The sequence below is a fragment of the Schistocerca serialis genome, chromosome 2 (assembly GCF_023864345.2).
Source record: "Schistocerca serialis cubense isolate TAMUIC-IGC-003099 chromosome 2, iqSchSeri2.2, whole genome shotgun sequence".
Lineage (NCBI taxonomy): Eukaryota > Metazoa > Arthropoda > Insecta > Orthoptera > Acrididae > Schistocerca > Schistocerca serialis.
In genome coordinates, this window is record NC_064639.1 from 908544449 (window position 1) to 908563813 (window position 19365).

Here is a 19365-nt window from a genome sequence, read left to right on the forward strand (position 1 = left end):
GAGCCAGGACCCAAAGAACTGAGATTAGATGCCTTGCTTTTGCAGATGACATTGCAATCTTAACCAACAATTCCAAGGGTGCTGTCTGAGCCCTGCATGAGATAGCGGTGAAATCGGGGTTACAAATATCATATGACAAGACCAAATACTTTGAGAACCCGCACTCCAGTAACAACCCTTTGATGACTATATGTGGAACGATTGGGATGGTCAATCGCTTTCGTTATCTTGGTGAATGGGTCCACCCCAATGGTAGAGACCTCTGTCTTAGAAAGGCGTAACAAACTCAACGCAGCATACCATCTGTCCCACAATCGTACAACAAGAAGGGCATTTCGAAGAATGCTAACGTCTGTCATTACAGAACTGCTGTCAGACTACAGTTTCTGTATGCCACAGAGACCCTCTTGATGAACAGAAAAGGCACGATGGATGACCTAGCAAAATCCAAAAAATGTATTCTCAGAAAAATTCATGTCCCGAGATTGCTCCCAGATGGAACCTACTGACTGAAGTCTAATTCTGAACTGTATCAACAGTTAGAATCAGCCAACACCAGTATGTGACGTAGGAGGCTTGAGTTCTATAGGCACCTACAACGAATGAACAACAATAGGCTTATCAAGAAGACCTTCTCATTGGTTAAAAGCTATAAGATTGGAAGCCTGTGGCTTAATAAAGTACTAAAAGACTTGGATTCAGCTGGGATCTCTGATCTTGAGGCAGAAGATCGTTCCAAATTTTGTGCTATGGTACAGTCTTGGACCCCACTACCTAGAGCCCCTTTCACAGGAGAGGAAGAAGAAATTATCAGCAGCACTCAAGACATATTGGGAATGGAAGAGAGCATCGAAGAAGAACTAATCATAAGTGCTCCTTACTGGGCTTATATAGCATCCTCCCTGTGTTATATATAAGGTGTAATCAGGTTCACCAATTCGTTGCAGGACTCCCCTTCCATCCTTAAAGAAATTCCAATAGTCATCCGGATTTGGGAAAGTTCTTTTAGCATGTTAGTATGCTAGTGTGTAGGACACATCCCACACCACTTTTTCGCCCATATGCATTTTTTGTAGTTACATCTGCAGGCAGATTAAAGGCATTACTTCTGAATGTGTGGCAGAGACTCTGTTTACAATTTTTGCACCTTGTACTGTGGTTATGTATTATATATAACAATTCATCTGAAACTATTATTTGTTATTGACCTCAAATAGAATTATTGAGAAAATGTACCTGAAAATGTTTCTGTCCTTGTCTACTTCTTTGGATCTATGGCTATACAGTGCCAGTCACTGTTGAGGTGCATGACAGACAGTAATTCTACTAATACTGACAAATGTTTTGTACTCTTATCACGGATGAGACAGAAGAGACTTAAGGTTCAAAATGTTATTTGTGTGTTGCAACTCATCTAACCTTGTACTAAGTATTCCAACACAAGCAGAGTAGATTTTCAATAGTATGAGGAGATCGGGAACAGGATCGGGAACACCTCAAACTACTGAAAACTTTATGTATCAAAATTCATGTGGGAAAAAGAAATAAAATGATTTTGAAAAGAATAAACCACATGCAGAATGACATACTTTTCTTTTCCTAATTCCAACTTCTTTACAGTTTTTCAGTTAAGAGATTCTTTATAACATTCAATTCAAGAAAACTGTTTCAAATTCAGTAGGCTTCTTCAGTCACCAATAGTAACTTGGCCAACACCACATTCAAGAGCAAGTTTTCTATTGTTTCTTCTCTCTGAAATCATTTCAGCGCTTTTAACGTAACACTCAAAGTCTCTAGTTTTGTTTAATTTCTTACAGCAAACATTTTTTTGGTGTACAAACAAACAAAAATAATCAACAAAGAAAATAAAACACAAACTGTACTGTACCAACAACGACAAATCAAAAAGACACTGTCAACAAAGGTTTGCTTGTGTAAACAATTAAAAGCCAACAGAAATGTATGTGTCGGATCTTTGACACCAACACAACTAAGAGGAGCGAGTGGTTCAACAGGTGTTGCGCTATAAGTGGATGGAGGAAATGGATCAACGAGGCTTGAATTTGTAGGAAACTCTTAGTTCTGGGACTCAGAATATTGTGTGTAAATACCTGGTGCCACGTAGCTCCACTAATCTACCAACGAATTGTAGATTCACGCTGCCCTCCAATACTAAATTGGTGATCCCTTGATGCCTCAAAATGTGTCCTACCAAGCGATCCCTTTTCCTAGTCAAGTTGTGCCACAAATTTCTCTTCTCTCCAATTCTGTTCAATACCTCCTTATTAGTTATGTGATCTACCCATCTAATCTTCAGCATTCTTCTGTAGCACCACATTTCGAAAGCTTCTATTCTCTCCTTGTCTAAACTATTTATCGTCCATGTTTCACTTCCATACATGGCTACACTCCATACACGTACTTTCAGAAACGACTTCCTGACACATCTATACTTGATGTTAACAAATTTCTCTTCTTCAGAAACGCTTTCCTTGCCATTGCCAGTCTACATTTTATATCCTCTCCACTTCGACCATCATCAGTTATTTTGCTCCCCAAAGAGCAAAACTCATTTACTACTTTGAGCGTCTCATTTCCTAATCTAATTCCCTCAGCATAACCCGATTTAATTCGACTACATTCCATTATCCTCATTTTGCTTTTGTTGATGTTCATCTAATATCCTCCTTTCAAGACACCGTCCATTCCGTTCGGCTGCTCTTCCAGGTCCTTTGCTGTCTCTGACAGAATTACAATGTTCTAGTTATAACATAATAATTCAGGCTCCACTATTATTTTTTCCAAACTGGACAAACTACTCACAGATAATTTGCAAACCATGTAATCAACATCTGATAAATGGAAGCTTGTTGTAAATAGAATTTAAACATTGTGCAGACACAAAATTGTTAAGGCTTTCACGGCCACTTGTTTACAAACTGCCTATTGGCTTCTGTCTCGTGTTCTTCGGCTGAAGAACTCGAGACAGAAGCCAATAGGCAGTTTGTCATTGTGCAGACAATATGCCATTAATATAGTAGTACACCACATCAAATTTCTGGAAACTTACAAACTGTTGGATCATCATCACTGTTAGAGGCCTGAAGCACGTCAATCATCATCTATGTTTAAATTCTAGGTATTGAGTTTTGTTGCCTGGTTTGTGTTTTTGATGTCAGAGTGAGACAGAAAGATGCTGGAGCTGAAAAGCTTTTTGTGACTTATGATAACTAGTCACAACTGAAGATGGTAGCATAGCAGCTGACAGTGGTTAAAAATCGATTTTCCACAAATACCTGCAAAGCTGAGGGGGACAAACTACTGGAAATATGTTCATAATTTATCATCAGTTTTTAAGTATCACCACTGTATGTCTCAATTTCTAAAGCTAATTTAAATACAGAAAGCTAATACCTAAGTTTTTAGTTGTGCAAATTATTTAACCGTTCGACTGCTATCGTGCTCAGTGCAGCTTATCACTGCATTGGTTGCCTAATGCTGCTACCTGTGCTGAGAGACAGTGTCCCAGCCACTATACTCCGATTAAAATTACTTTGTGATTGACAGATTGCAGTAGTGGGGAGGGGGGGGGGGCAGTGTTGCCAGCATGCTTCAGAAGGTGCTACATGTAAAGCACAAAACACACAACAGAGAGGGCATGTGGCACTCAAAAATAAACTATGGCTGCTTGATGGCCGACACCAATCACCAGCCCTGCTGAAACTTCAAATTACAAAGTAATTTCAATCAGGGTCTATGGAATACATATCATCTGATTTTAAGACAATTGTTTTGTGAAAAAAGTTTTATGTTTGCACATCTTACACTCTGATATCTTTGCTCAAAAAAGAGCTGAATTTCTTTTCATTATTCGTCAAAGATACCACGCTGCCTTAAATTAAATAGGGATTGCACGAAATTGTAAAGAGTTTGTAGAGGAGAAAAAAAATGCATTGCTTAAACTGTATGTATGGCTAATTTTAGCTCATGCATTGCTATGTATGAAATGTAGAGAAATCGAAATTTTATTTAAAATTGAGACCAGAATGATATCTCATTTCATTCTCAAGTTACTTTTTATCTAGTGGACTGTCCTCTGCAGTGCACCATGTGGAATCATGTGGTCATAACAATCGACATATTCCATAAAGTGTTCAAGATACTGAAATGAGGTCTTTTGCAAGAGATAGCATCCACAGAGGCACACACATTGCATGATGAATATTTGAAACTTTTTTATTCCCTGAGATATGGAAATAACTTGACCGTAGCAGTGAGAGGGTCAGTGGAACAGGCCATGTAAAGCACCTGAGTAGCAGTGGAGCATGATGAGTTAGCTTGTCCACAGCAGTCAAAGGGTTAACTAAGCTAAAGAATATAGACAGTGTAGGAAAAGACAGAGTGCCAGTTACTGTAAAGAGGACACATCAAGTTGCAGACAGGTACAATTAAAAGACACTTACATAAAGCTTTCGGCCACAGCCTTCATCAGTAAAAGAGAGAGAGACACCATTCACACACCAAGCAAGCACACCTCATGCACACACGACCACCAACTCCAGCACCTCAGGCTGATGGAACTGGTCGTCGTGTGCGTGTCAGGAGTGTTTGCTTGTGTATGTGTGAATGGTGTGTCTCTCTCTTTTACTGATGAAGGCTGTGGCCAAAAACTTTGTGTGTCTTTTAAATGTGCCTGTCTGCAACTTGACGTGTCTTCTTTATGGTAAGTAGCAACCTGTCTTTTCCTACATTGTCAATTTTCCTACCTGGATTTTCCATTGTTTGGCTAATAGAGAATTATTACTTATTATTCTACAGTAATGACAATTCACTTAAAACGTTAACAAGAGTTACTTTTTTGGGATTACAATAACAAAAGAATGAATTGAATTAAGACCATGCTTTTCTTTTCTCCATAGAGACAGCAACTCCTATAAAAAGGTACAGAAGAGTAAAACATCCATTTTTTGAATAGTTTAAAACAAATACTCTTTTGTTTTCAACATGATACAAAAGAATGTTGTAAGAAGGATAAACATGCCATTCGCTTCTTCCATAGGAAATATTAAGTTTTATAAACTGTGAATAAAAACTACCAAAACACATTTTTAGTTTGCTGCTCAAGAGATGTTGGTTGCACTTGTGCTTACACATAACTCTCACAATGATCATGCAAAATTTCACATGTATACAGCACACTTCAAGAATTCATTTTACAGATTCATACAAATAAAATATGTTCGTGTGTAGCAGTAGGAAAAATCTGCATGACAAGTTTAGTAAAATACAAGAAACAGACAAAATGTTTTAAACATTTTTCACTGTAAAATCTACACCACAAATACAAAATTCACACTGGTTACAGAACATTAAGCATTATACAGATAATTAAAAACTCATAAAAGTTCTTTGATATGGTTTTATCACAGTACAGCTTTGGTCTATATATAAACTTTTCCACTGGCAATAAAAATTAAATTTTACTTTCATTGTGGGATAAAGTAACCAAATCTTAAAATTATCTTATGTTATAAATTAAAATGTGATGACACACTCGTAGATGAATAACAATACAAATATGACTTCAGGCAAAAAAAAAAAAAAAAAAAAAAAAGATAACTAACTGTATCTGTACCTACATTGTTACAGCAAGCGTATCACATTTTATGACATCACTTCAAAAATAGCTTATAATTAAATTGGCAATAATTTGCCACAATCGTTTCATATTAGTTATAGTTACACCTGATTGTTGGCCAATACTCAACTTTACACATCTAAAAGTAAAAGCACACAACATATCCTAGCTTTCAACATTATCAGTTCCTTCCTTGAGAAGAAAACAAAGATGAAAAAGTAACAGCAATAAAGAAAATGATGCATAATGAATAAATACACAAATAAAAATGAAAGATTATTTTCATAAAAAATTATGCATTTTATTTATTATTGTTTTATGTCACATCATTTTCTTTATTGCTTTCAATTTTTATCTTTGTTCTCCTACCTCTCCTTTTTCTATTTATTTTCTTTTTGCCCCCTCTTGGCTGTTTATTGCACTATTCATTTTTGTTCTTCTAATTTATCTTTATTTCTGTCCTCTTTGACTTCCTACTCTTTCTGATCCCATAACAGATGGGTTCTTCTCCTTCTGGGGTCTGAGTGAACTGCCCTTCCTTGTTAACTTTCCCAACATATCCCCCTTTCCTCTTCAAAGAAGGAACTAACAGCTCTGAGGGCTAGGACAGTGTGTGTACTTTTGTACTAAACACTTTGTCTCCTCAATGTATGTACTGGCCAGTCTAACATTTTTTCAGTTGTCTCAAGTTTCCTTTTTATACAGATGCAGCTAAGCCACTGCTTTGTTAAGTAGTACAAATTCCATTTTTACTAACACACATTTTATTTATAAAAATTGTACACATTTAGAAAATTAGTAAATAAAAATGTAATTACTGGGCTATGAGAACGTAGCTATCACATTCAGTAACAGTTATGGTAACAATTTTATGGCAAAGTTGCACACCAAATGTAAATAATGCATATGATGTTCATCAAAAATTAAAGGGAGTTATACTAATAAATCAAACACAATGTGCTCAAGATATTTAAATGTACAAAATAGATGTTGGGAGATGAGTTGACTACTTGTGTTCCTCTTGATACCAGAAAAGATATAATTTGTGACAACATAGCTCACACATTTTCTTCTTGGAGGAATGAAGCACATTAACATGGCAGTCCTCAAATTTTTGTAAAACCTGATTTACATTCTTCCTAACTGTGCCATTGTCACTAAAGTGATCTTGAGAGCATTCAAACTATTTTATTTGCAATGTCTGATCATAGCTTCTAAAAGGCCAGATAATTAATTTCATTCAGAAATGAACACCTTCAGATGGTTTTGCATGCACTGCTGTTATATGTTTTACTAGCTCATTGCGTGTGTGTTTCCGACAGATTAGGAATTTTAAAAATTGTGATTAAAGAGCACGAATAAAGGTATTATTGATTTTGAATAAACAAACTTTATGCAACTTTCAGTAACGACTGGAGTTTTATAGCGAATCGCTAATTTCCAAAAAATCCAATGTAATGCAGGATAACATGTTCCTTAGCATGTGTGCTGCAAGATACCTGGCAGTTCAAATCAATATTACCTGAAAGTCAAGAAGTGCACTAGTTCATAATCATAATTACCAGTTTTGTTTTGTATAAAATAAGCACTGCCACATCTTTTGTTATATTTCAAGTACATAAGCAACAGAAACTATTTGGTCCAGAATTATCAATATGCAGATAGGAAGTTCTGCATATAAAAAGACTGAAGATGAAGTACATAAGCTAAGTGAGATGCTTAAACATTTGACAGTTCAGAAGATATATAACGAACCACTAATGCATCATTGTGTCGTCCCCCCCCCCCCCCTCCCCCGCGCCCTACCAGCTGTTTCAACAACTATTAAAAATAAAAGTGCAATACTGCTCCACCTTTATATCCTTATACTAATATCACACACATACATCGGAAATAACTGTGAAAGACTGTCTTCTTAAATGCGAACAGTACTGTAACTGTACAAGGATACTAAGGGACAGGTTATGGGTATGGATGCAGGATGTGCAGCAAGGTGGTACTTTTATACAAACAACTATGATACATTAACAAAGTAAAAACATAAGAACTGAACGACTGTGTGCACCAATGTAGAGTCACTGATGACTAGTACTTATGCCTTCAATTTCACTGGCCACGAAGCACAATGCATTTTGTTAACAGTTTTATTGTTTCAGGAAAAATCTTTACTATTTAAAGTCAAGTTATTCTCTTTTGAACTTATGAAGCCATAGCCATTGCTGTGGTCATAAATGGTGCATTTCTTTACAGCATACTTCTTCCCGCATATTTCTTCTCACAGCTGCAGATGACACAGAAAATATATCAGTTGTTACCTCAAAGTACGCAATCACTGAATGTGAATGTTTCTTGGTATAAGCGCAACTTGGATTTCAAATAAATTTGAAGCATTTCTGTTTATCATGAGGAATTCTTGTCTTAAATAAAATTGAATCGGCCCTAAATTGTGTATTCAGGAGCGGCATATAACCAAATACCTGAAAGAAAATATTCATGGAGTTACTTCAAAGACATTTCTCAAAAAAACAAAGGAAACAAACACAAAAAGAAGTTAATGACATATTGTGAGTACAACACAAATAGCACAACTATGACATCAAATCAAAATTTAATGAAAAGTTTTAAAAGGCACAAAATGCATAAAATTAAACTATCTTCCACTGCAATATAATACATGACAGCTTTTGTCATTTGGCAATGTAAAAGCTGCATTGGACATCCTAGTGTTTTCACAAACACACCTCTGTCAACACAGGATCTCCCACTTTTACTGCATCTAGGTGAATGTGAAACCTTGTAACCATGGATCTCATTGCAGAGCTCCAAACGTAAAATAAACAGGGAAAGCTGTCCTGAACCTCAAAGTTAACCCTCAAGCGGGTGCACATTGTATAGTGTGCACCAACCACAAATAACATTGTTTCGTACTGCTCCATTGTGGTAATTGCGAGCCAGTAACTATTCTTTCATTATTGCTTCACATAACATAGCAATATGTCCAAATAATCAGAAGAAATATAAAATAAACTGCAAGCCAGGTGAGAAAAAATTTACAACTCGTGAAAGAAAATTACCCAGATTCTGAGCTAGCAGCACAATCCCACAATTTATGGAGGAGATAATTAGTAATCAAATAAGTGGTTGGCAGGGATCTGAAGCAAGTACACTGTTTAATATTTCTAGTAGATCATTACTGTAGAGTTAGACTTGTATGTGGCAACAGAGTGATATAATGCAAGGTTTTTTATTATTGTTCAGTTAAACAATGATTTAGCTCATATAATGTAAGTTTGTTTTGTCATTGTTTAATTAAACAAGATTAAAGTGTGATTTTGCTCATATATGTTCACCTTGGTAACAAAAACACAACTATTCTTTACATGTGTACTAAGTATGCAAAAGTCCACTTGTGTTCTAAAAAAATGGTGCGCTTGCTCAAGGTATAATCTCATGCTCCACAGTCTTTAACTAGATGGTACTCCCTTGCCTCCTTCTGAGCTTCAAACTACCTTATGCAGCCAGTTATGAGGGGAGGGGGGTGCTATAGTTTAAACATAGACTCGAGCACGGTGCAACTTGGTATTTTTCACATACACAAATCATTGCAAGAAGTAAAAAATCTTAGGACTTGCACAGGACTGAACCTCGTACCTTCGTATTTGTAGTCTGACACAAATGCTTTTAAACACTAAGCCACACCCAATTAAATTAAAATCACAATGACACTGAAAAGAGTGTCACTATTGTGAGTGTGCTTGTATGCCTACTTGTGTATCTGTGAGAATGTATAACTAAATTAGTTACACATGTTTCTATGTGTCACTCATCAGTCGCCTAGTAGTTATATGCTTGTGTATTTGTCCCTTCTCATTTTCACTTATAGAGACAGAAAGGCACAGACAGGGAACATTCATACCTTAAGTTAACAGGAACCCACCTGTTACAATCAAGAAAAGACAAAGGCTAAGCTTCCTTCTTGTCCTGGTGGGTCTCTTTCAACCTTAAGGTGAGTGATCCCCACCCCTCCCCCAATCCCTTCCCAATTTTCCCCGACCAATCCTGCTTTCCTCATTGTTTAAAGAACTTTTTGTTCCAAAAACTTGGACTAATGTTTCTGAAGTGTTTCTATTGGCAGATCTGGAACTTGTGCTTGCTGATGGTAAGTAAAAATCAGCCTTCCTGTCTGTATTCTACAAAAAATTACAGTGAGGGAAAACCTTTAACATAAAGGTAAGGTGATCTGGCCAATACACTTTGAAATCATGATTTCTTTATGTTCTAATTACTATTAAAACAAAAAGAAAGTGGATACTTGAATAGACCTATGCAAACAATTCCCTCTTACAATGTAGCCATACATATGATACTGGGTATGGCACAACAGTACATGAAATAAGTATCTAAATGGGTAGCAAAAAGTATGAGAGCTAAAACAGACACAAAAAAAGAAACAGATTAATGGAAGAAATTTCAAATGAAGTCTGGAGGTGGGAGAACACACAGAAAGTGTAGGAAGAGGCAGGTCAGAATGGAAGAACATAAAACAATATGAAACAGACTACACATAAAGAGAGAACAGGGTACAAACAATAACAATGTTTGGGTGGCAAGCATATAAAGAAAACAATTTTTAATACATTAAAAGTAATGCTAGAAATTAAACACAATACAGGAAATAGGACACAGAGGGCAGGAATAAGGCAGCACTGACAGAATAAATACAGTAGCAACAGTTGAGGGCAGTGTTAGTCAGCTGAAGCTGTAATAAACAATAGCTTCAGTCCTTAATATTTTAATTCGTAAAATTTAAAAGAACAACCACTCAGCTACTTGTATTGAAGCTGTTGACATAATTACGATACAAATGAAAAGTGGACAAGAGTATCATGCTTTTGATATCATGGTCATTAGGGATGGATCACTACCTCAATGTCACAAGGCTGTAGAAGTAACAAGTTACTGCATTTACCCAAATGCAAGCCCTTTTTTTTTCCTGATTTTCATGGTCCAAAAATGTGCTTGTGGGAACAAAGTCTAAGGATATTTCTGGGGGAAAAAATAAATAAATATAAAATAACTGTCATAAGTTGTTATTTTTCTCAGAAGATATGGTGTTTGGTTAATGTTTTGAGTACTGAGCATTAACCATTGTTTATCATGGGAGAAACTTATATTTAATACTGTACGTCTTTGGCTTTAGCAGTCTTTCAAATATCCACAGCAATAAAAATAAATCTCTTACATACAAATCACTAAATGAGCATTTTTAAGAAATATGCAACATTTGGCAAGCACAGTACATACAATTTTACATTTGAGAGCTCCATCTACGTTTGGAAGCTGTCAGCACATGTCCATGTACATCGAGTCATTTCTCAATGCTGCCAATACTCACAATGTAACAATAATTAGTGTTTCATTGCCTAACTTAATTTAATATACATGGGTACAAATAAGTTCCACATTTGAAGATGAGAGTTCTTATAAATGAGCTTTTATGAAAACTTGTTACTTTCATGAGACACTTCAACCACCACAGATGATCAATACCAATCGTACATTATTCGCACTGCATGTAATGGGTGTAACTTTTCTGATGCACCACCTCCCATCTCCTCCCCACCCCCACCCCCACCGCTAATTGCATTTGTGTTTCTTCCACTGACCCTTAGGGCAATAAGAACAGTGCTCACTACAGTGTCTGAAGATGGTACATTCATATTTCACCCTTTGTTTCAGTGTACTTTAGTACTTTTTAGTCTACCTTGGTGAAGTGTATTCACATTACTGCAAAGTTTAAAAGAGAAATGATTTCTCTCACTGAGAAAACTTCAAAGCTTGCTGCAGGTCAGTGTAAATAAGATCAACAAGAGTAACATGAGATGGTGGAAACAGCAAAAGGAACAACTTTTAGCATGTGGCAGCAACAGAAAAACATTTTTTTTTTTTTTTTTTTTTTTTTTTTTTTTTTTTTTTTTTTTTTGCCAAAATGTGGCTGCTATAATACATTAGAAGTCGTGCTGAATTATTTTGTTAGAAAGCAGCGACAGAAGTGCTTATCTGTGAGTGCAGAAATTATCCAAGCTAAAGCACATGAAGCTGCTTGACAGTAGAAAATCACAAATTTCAAAGGAAGCCACAACTGTGTTGCCTGTTTCATGAAATATTGCGGATTTGCTCTTTGTAGGCACACTTCATTTGCACAGAAGCTGCCAGAAAACTATGAGGAAAAACTCATCAAATTTCAAAGTTTTATAATCAGACGCTGCACTGAAAATAATTATCTTCTTGAACACACACATAATGCAGACCGAACTCCAGTGTATTTTGATATGTCAACAACTTACACAGTATACGCAACTGGGAACAAAGATGTCAAGACACTGCCACAGGTAGTGAAAAGCAGTGCATGTCTGTCATGCTCGCTTTTACAGCTGATGGTCAAAAATGCTATTATTCATTGTTTTTACATGTATGCCATAAAGTGTTATGTAGGTGCTAATGAAAGTGGTTGGTTGACAGAGAATATGGTATTAGAGTGGATTAAACTGGAATGGTAATGTTGTCCTGGTGGCTTGTCAGGTTTGTCAAACACACTTGTACTAGACTCATACTAGTCTAAGTCTAAAGAGAAAATTAGTGCAGTGATGAATGGATTTGGCTGCAATTGCAGGAGGGATGACATCAGTTATACAGCCATTAGGTGTTTGTTTAAACTAACTGTTTAAGGACAAACTTCTATATATGTACATACAATGGCTAATGAAAGAAGATGGGCAATTAAGGCCTGCAGGACGTGTTAACCATGAATACTTGTCTCCAGTGTGTGACTGGATTGACAAATCTTGGAACTGTATCCCAAATAGAACTGTCCATCACACATTTAAAAAATTTTGTGTTTCTAACGCACTTGATGGCACAGAGGACGATACTCTCTATTAAGATTGTAATGACAAGGAATTGAGTGTTGATAACTCGGATTCATCTGAGTAATAATTAAAAACAGTACATATATGTTTATGACAGTTCAATAAAATTTCTGGTTTGTACTTTTACTTTCAATTTCTAACTCATTTTCTTTGTAGATCTGTGACAGTATCCAGCCTGTCGGCGAGCCTGTGCTATTACAAATGAGAAGACATGGTGTGTGTTTCTTATGTGCATGTTTATGGGATAGTTATTTACATATTTTTGTACTATTGCATGTTGTAAATTTGTATTCTTGTTTGCCACAATTGGGGATTTCTCCTTAGCACTGTTCTATTTGGTCTATCATAAGCCTGTCTGAGCGTCTGTGATGGTGAAAGAGGTTGATGTTCTTAAGAGCTTTTATGCTAGCATTTCATCGACCATATAAGAAAACATGAAAAATCATGACCGTTCAGGTATGCTGTGCAGCGACGCTTGCCTGTGATGTCCTCGTTCAGAGCCTACGTGCGTGTAGCCCCTAATTATGGCCACCTGTATTCTAGGTGGCTGAGCCCTAACTTGTTTGTGAAACACTGACAGACTTGGGAGATTTTGCAGCAGAAAGATGTTCTGCATTGATGTCAATACTTACAGTTCACACTTTGCAAGGATTACTTGTGCTGGAAATGATTATGTGTAGACAAATTATACTCTTCAGAATGTTTAAAATGTAATCTAATGAAGTACCCTGTCTAACTTCTACCAGACAGGATACAAATCAGTGTCTTGAATAAATGATTACTCTTAGACACATTATTTCCTGTAACCGGTTTGACTTTTTTCCAAATTATGTTCCAAAAAATAGTATATTTTTATTAATGAAAAACATGTTATAATGAAACACACAACATACAGGTACACAAAAATAGCTTTTAAAGTTCAAAATAATGAGTTACAAATTTTTGAAGATAACCATCAATAAAATCTCAAGTATAATTGTGCACAAGACTTTGATGAAAATATTATGAAACCTGAATATTTTTTTTTAGTTTCTGTGTACCTATGGAAATGAACCATTTATTTCACAATGGTTGCTTGTGAACAGAAATCTTAGAGGAGGTGGGTCGAGCACAGTCAATATTTTGTCTCGTACCACTGAGGAGCACTTGCCAGTCAACTGACAAATTGTCATCACTTTCAGTATCTAATGTCGCATTCTTCACTTTCTGAGCTACTAAATTCATTGTCAAACCCAAGATCCTTTTTCAAAAGCACTCCCTAAACAACAACGCAGGACAGAGATTGAAAGTGTAGGTTTTGTCGTCAAGTATTGAAAGCTGCACATAGAAAAGACAATATCTAGTGTCTACCATCTCAACCAAAACACAACAGCCAGCTCACAAGTGAAGGACTGGGTGCTCTCTAGTGGCCAAATATTTAACTATCAGTGCTAAAATGGATACAAGTGAGGTTTTAGTTTTTCAAAGGTCTGTTCTTAAGTTGCCTAAGTGTACTTGGGATCTGACATTTCTGTCAAAATAATAAAAACAAGATAACTTGGGATTTTATGTTAATGGGTTAAATTAAGTGTGATACTCGGTCAAGCCAAAATGTAACTTTCTTGGAAGAAAACACTATATTTCATTGAATGAAAAAAAAAAAAACCACTTTGGATGACCTTCAGTTGATAAGGAAAAACTGACGTATGACTGAAACACAAGTTACGGTACAGTCTGTAACAGACATGGTGTTAGCTGCCCTAGTTCCAGTTGGAATATTTTGATAGATATCATGAATTGCTGCCAGTGTTTGCATTGTAACGGTAGTTTTAAGTGTCCAACATGCTAAATATAATTACATGGAAATTACAACAAATAAGTGCTATTCTCTGCAAATCTCTGAAAGGTGATTTATCCATCATATGATGAGCCATATTTGTTTTGGTTTTTAAGTGCAGCTTGAAATGAGAGTATCCCCCCCCCCCCCCCCCCTGCCCCCAGTTTCATTTTTGGGGTGCAGCATGCATTGGAGGTCAGCTTTCATTTGGGTAAATACAGAAACCATTTTTTCACAAATCATATCAGCATTCACCTGATTTAAGGAAATCACGGAAAACCTAAATCAGCCTGTCCAGGCGGGGATTTGAAAGAAAAATTGACTACAGTCATATTTGGCAACTGTAGGGCCATATCAATAGTATCCACAATCTGGCAGCATTCTCACAGACAGACACTACATGCTAAGAGTGAAAGGTTGAAACTCACAGAACATTAAAACTAGAACAGCGATCAAATCTGTTCACAATTCTATTTCTTATTCAAAATTTATTGTTTAGGTCATATTTTGCTGTTGTAATATATATGATTATACTGTAACATTGAACAATGGAAACTCCACGTTGTAAGAACAACAATATTAGGATTAGAATAGACTGCCACTTTCCGCAAAGATGACCCCCTGACCCGAACACAGACACAAGGAACAGACCATCACACATACACACAGCTCCAACCAATCGTGTGTGTGTGTGTGTGTGTGTGTGTGTGTTCTTTGCTGAGGAAAGCTTTAGCCAAGGGTTATATGTGTGGTGGTTTTTTTTTCGTTGTGCCCGTCTGTGGTTCAGTGGGTCATCTTTGCAGTGAGTTGCAAACTATACTATTCCTAATATTTTTGTAATACTGAATTATTTTCTGAATTCTACTGACACTACAATGCTATGCAACAAAGGCCCCGATTCAACTCAAAACCTACTACACATAGAAAAATATGCGGGAAAAGTTCAGCTGTTGCACACAATACCTCTGTGAAAAAATTAATACATTTATGTCTCTCTTGGAAATGAGTATCATCCTCAGAAAGTGAGACAGGACATCCAGGGCAGCGGAAAGTCCAGCGGGAAGTCACCTGAAAAAAAAATCAAATGAGTTAAAACATGAAGTAAAATCATTTCTACATTTGCTTAATGTCACAATAGTGGAAATTCCAGGATGGAAGAAATAAAATTATTACAAATGGCAACCAGTTGTCTACAGCCGATTTAAGTCTGGGACTTAGGCATATGTAAGAGCACAGACACTTAATAAGTTTTCAAGCTTACCACTCTTTTTTTAGTGATATTATACAGTACACCTAAACACATCCACTAACAGTCACAGCAGTACTTTTTTACGTCAAACAGACTGCTTTTGAATGTTGTAATTTATGTTGTTAATACAATGTTGACAATATGAATCAGATCATTTGTCAAGATGATGCAGTGATCTGACAGTAAAGACGTTATTTACACTCGTGATTCAATCTGCTTTCTCACATGGTTCACAAGGGCCTCAGCAGAGAGGGGTTGAGAGGGGTCTACCCACATTTTGTTGCTGGGAGTGATTTTTTTATTGGCCCTATTGTTTTCTCCCATCTATTCTTTGGAGTGATGAAACCTGTCATGATCTGATATGTTATCTCTGATGTTTGCAGAGTAGAAGTAACTTCAGCAGTGACAAAAAGTATTTATTAAAAATGGATTATTTATATTGCAACAAAAATAATAGAAGTGACTACAGCAGAATTTCAAATATGTGTTCAATATAAAATGTATCTGATGTGCCAAAGGCACTTCCAATTACAACAAATCAGACAATCCATACCACTGCAAAGTCTCACATCTCACAGCATAATTTTCTTCTAACATAAGAAATTACATGATATTGTATATCAGTCATTCATTAACCATCTCAATAATTCTGTTATTTTTGGATGACAAAATGACACACACTGAAAACCTGTTTAACATTCCAAAATTTTTACTGGTGTCCCTATGGCAGAAATATCATCTTTACTTTAGGATAATAATATAATTTCATGTGACGGTTGCAGATTAGACTGGTAACTGATCCCCATTTTCTTTGCATGATTCATACCATTGGAAGACATTACAGCCATGTGAACAAAATGGAAAGGAGCCTATATGATGGCAACAGAGTTTTTATTTCAAATGGTACATACTAGGAGTATGTATATCACTGAAAGCTTTTCCTATAGGTACTTTGTGTATGAGGTCTACAGAGAGAGAACAACCAGCATCCCTTTATACATATTTTTTTTTTCTTGACCTTGGACAGGGGTTCCATGAGATAGTGCAGTGATGGCCTGGTTGACAAGTACATGTAACAAAAGAAAATCATGTAGCCAGCTTACTTACTCCACATCTGAGTATAACTGTATATGCACTGGCTACTCTAAGCCAAAGGACTGGAGCTCAAACACTGATAACTCTTAGAGGGTACTTATCCTACAATGCTTAGCATTGCAGCCATCTTTTTATTTAAAGCAAATGTACAAGATAGTCAAATGGTTACACTTATTGGTTGTTATTTATCAGTCGCGGCCATGTATATTTTGCCACCAAATCAGGATTTTCCCTATTGCTAGTGTGTTAAGAGCACGCACAGAGAAAAGGCTACCTTGCATAGTGCTTTCCCTAAGACTGTCTTTTGCTGCTACGTAAGCAACATCACAGTCCCCAGTTCCCTCAAGCTTTAGTATTTAAAAAGTGCTTTCCTTTATTTTACATATTCAGGAGGGTGCCTTGCATATTATGAAATTCTCTGTTCTTATGATGACATCTCATTTTTGTAGATGGTGTAACGTTCTACATCACACATGGTGCACACATTTCAGAACAAAAAGTTGGAATAGGACTTTAAATCAGCAAAAATAATACTGATATCACAAGATGTTTTTAATATAATTAAAATATGGGTTTAAAAAAAAATACTTGGGGTAAACAGCTTGTTGCATTTTGTCTATGATCAGTTTGGACTATTAATCGAGTCAAGATGGGCCTCATTAAGCCCCCCCCCCCCCCCCCCCCTCCCTACTGCACTCCTTTCTCTGTTCTTAAAATTCTTTCAAGCCTGTTTTTCACTAACTGAACTTCAACCCATCAGGGTTATGTTACTCTTCCCTAAATCTGTATAACCCCTTTGCAATACCTGTTCAAAACCTTCAGTGATATCTCAGAGCCATTTTCTCTCTTTAAATGCTGTCATCTTGTCTACCTCATAAATGTTTGTTACTTTAGTTGTTGCGGTCTCCATTCTTTATTTGAAGTAGTACTGACTGCAATCTTTTAATAAAAAATGCCACAATGCTACATGGTCAGAAGATAACAAGGATTCGAAATTACAAGGCACTAATATCGGTATGTGCAAAGCAGATAATAGACAAAAAGCAGTAGGTAAAATTGAATAATTTATGTCAGTATTACTTACTTTTACAGGAGGCTTTCTAGTGATATGAGAAACTAGAAAATTCATAGCAATATCCTCACAATTCATATATTCATCCACTTTGTCTCTTATTGCTTGAGGAAGCCAATATGTGTAAAGGTACGTGTAGTATTTGTGAAAAAATGCAGCACCTGTAAACAATAATGTTACAAGTGTGATTAAATGGCATAAGAACCACCATACATACTTATCAGCAAAAAGTGATGATAAGCAAGAAAGAGAAATAAAGTTTCATAGTTGGTAGTCTGAAGTAAAATACACGGGGTTTACACATACTGGGGTCATAAAAAGGACCTCCTATAACTTAGGAATTACAACAACTTTTTCTTATTTCTTTAAATAACATATGTTACAGTATGACTTTCTGCTGACATTGAGATGATTAGAAACATCCCACAAGCTCAACTGGACAAGAATGGAGAAGAAAGCCCATCACACTTTGTTAAAGGAAAATTCCTGGAGTTAACAAACATACCAACTTAAATCACAGTGACCATAAATGAATTTGACAACCTCTCCTCCAAAGTATGACTGCAGTGTATTACCTTCTATGTCTTATTGTTCAGTTAGACATGGAGAAATAATGCAAATTGTTTGTAGAACTGTACCTCTGAACAGTTCAGCAACCTGCCAAATGAGAAAACAGTAAAATGTTGTCTTCTCACAAAGCACAGTGTTGTGTATTTCACAATTTTGTGGCAAAAGCAGATTACTTAGCATTTAGAAAGCAACTTCAGAATTATGAATACTCATTGCGGATTATGACAGGGATAAATATTCAGTCTGCACTTGCTTTTGTTGCACATCAATGGTCTGCCGTCATACACTTCCTGACAGAAAAAGTAAAGCACCCAGAAGGGGTGGGGTGGGGGGGGGGGGGGGGGCAAAACGAAATGAAACATCACGGGTTGAGAGAGTATATGATTTAATGTTAGTGATTACTAAATCAAGTCAAATTTATAGATAACTTGGCAGTATGAGCCCTGAGCCCATGTATTGGTTTGACATTGTACTCCCTCTGACCTGGATGCATGCAATGATTCAGTTACGAAGAGTGTTAAAAAGTGGTTACAACCTTTCCTGAGGCAAACTGACCCACAACTGTTGTTACATCTGAGTTGATCCCACACATTTCACTGAGGACACATCCTGGCCATAAGAGAACCTAAGCAACATGCAGAGAGTTCACAGAGACATGTGCCATGTGTGGATGAGCATTATCCTATCGAAAAAATGGCATCACGATAATGTTGCACAAGGGATAACACATGAGGATGCACTCTGTCTGTAACATACTGTTGTTTGCTCTGAGTTTCTGCAATAACAACAGCCATGACCTGAAGTCATACCTAATAGCTCCACACACCAAGATACCACAGGTAACACTGCTCTGGCTCTCCAAACCACTGCAAAATTGGGACCTCTCCTGAAGTCATGACCATGCTCACCGACAATGGTCATTTGTTGTGGTGCAGAACTGTGATTCATCACTGAAAATAAGACGTGCCACAGATTTGCAGTTTGCTTCCCAGTAAC

The 19365-nt window shown here is 36.5% G+C and overlaps 1 protein-coding gene across 1 annotated transcript in view; it reads right to left on the reverse strand.

Annotated features, from left to right (window-relative positions):
• Window positions 1-7438: 7438 nt before the first annotated feature.
• Window positions 7439-19365, reverse strand: part of LOC126458265 (exostosin-3) — a 154239-nt gene continuing 142312 nt past the window's right edge. Inside the window, exons 13-15 of the mRNA XM_050095189.1 lie at window positions 17812-17960; window positions 15347-15451; window positions 7439-8115 (exon numbers count right to left, since the gene is read on the reverse strand). Of these exons, the coding sequence (XP_049951146.1) occupies window positions 8011-8115; window positions 15347-15451; window positions 17812-17960 (359 nt within the window). The 3' untranslated portion in view covers window positions 7439-8010. The remainder of the gene's footprint in view (window positions 8116-15346; window positions 15452-17811; window positions 17961-19365) is intronic.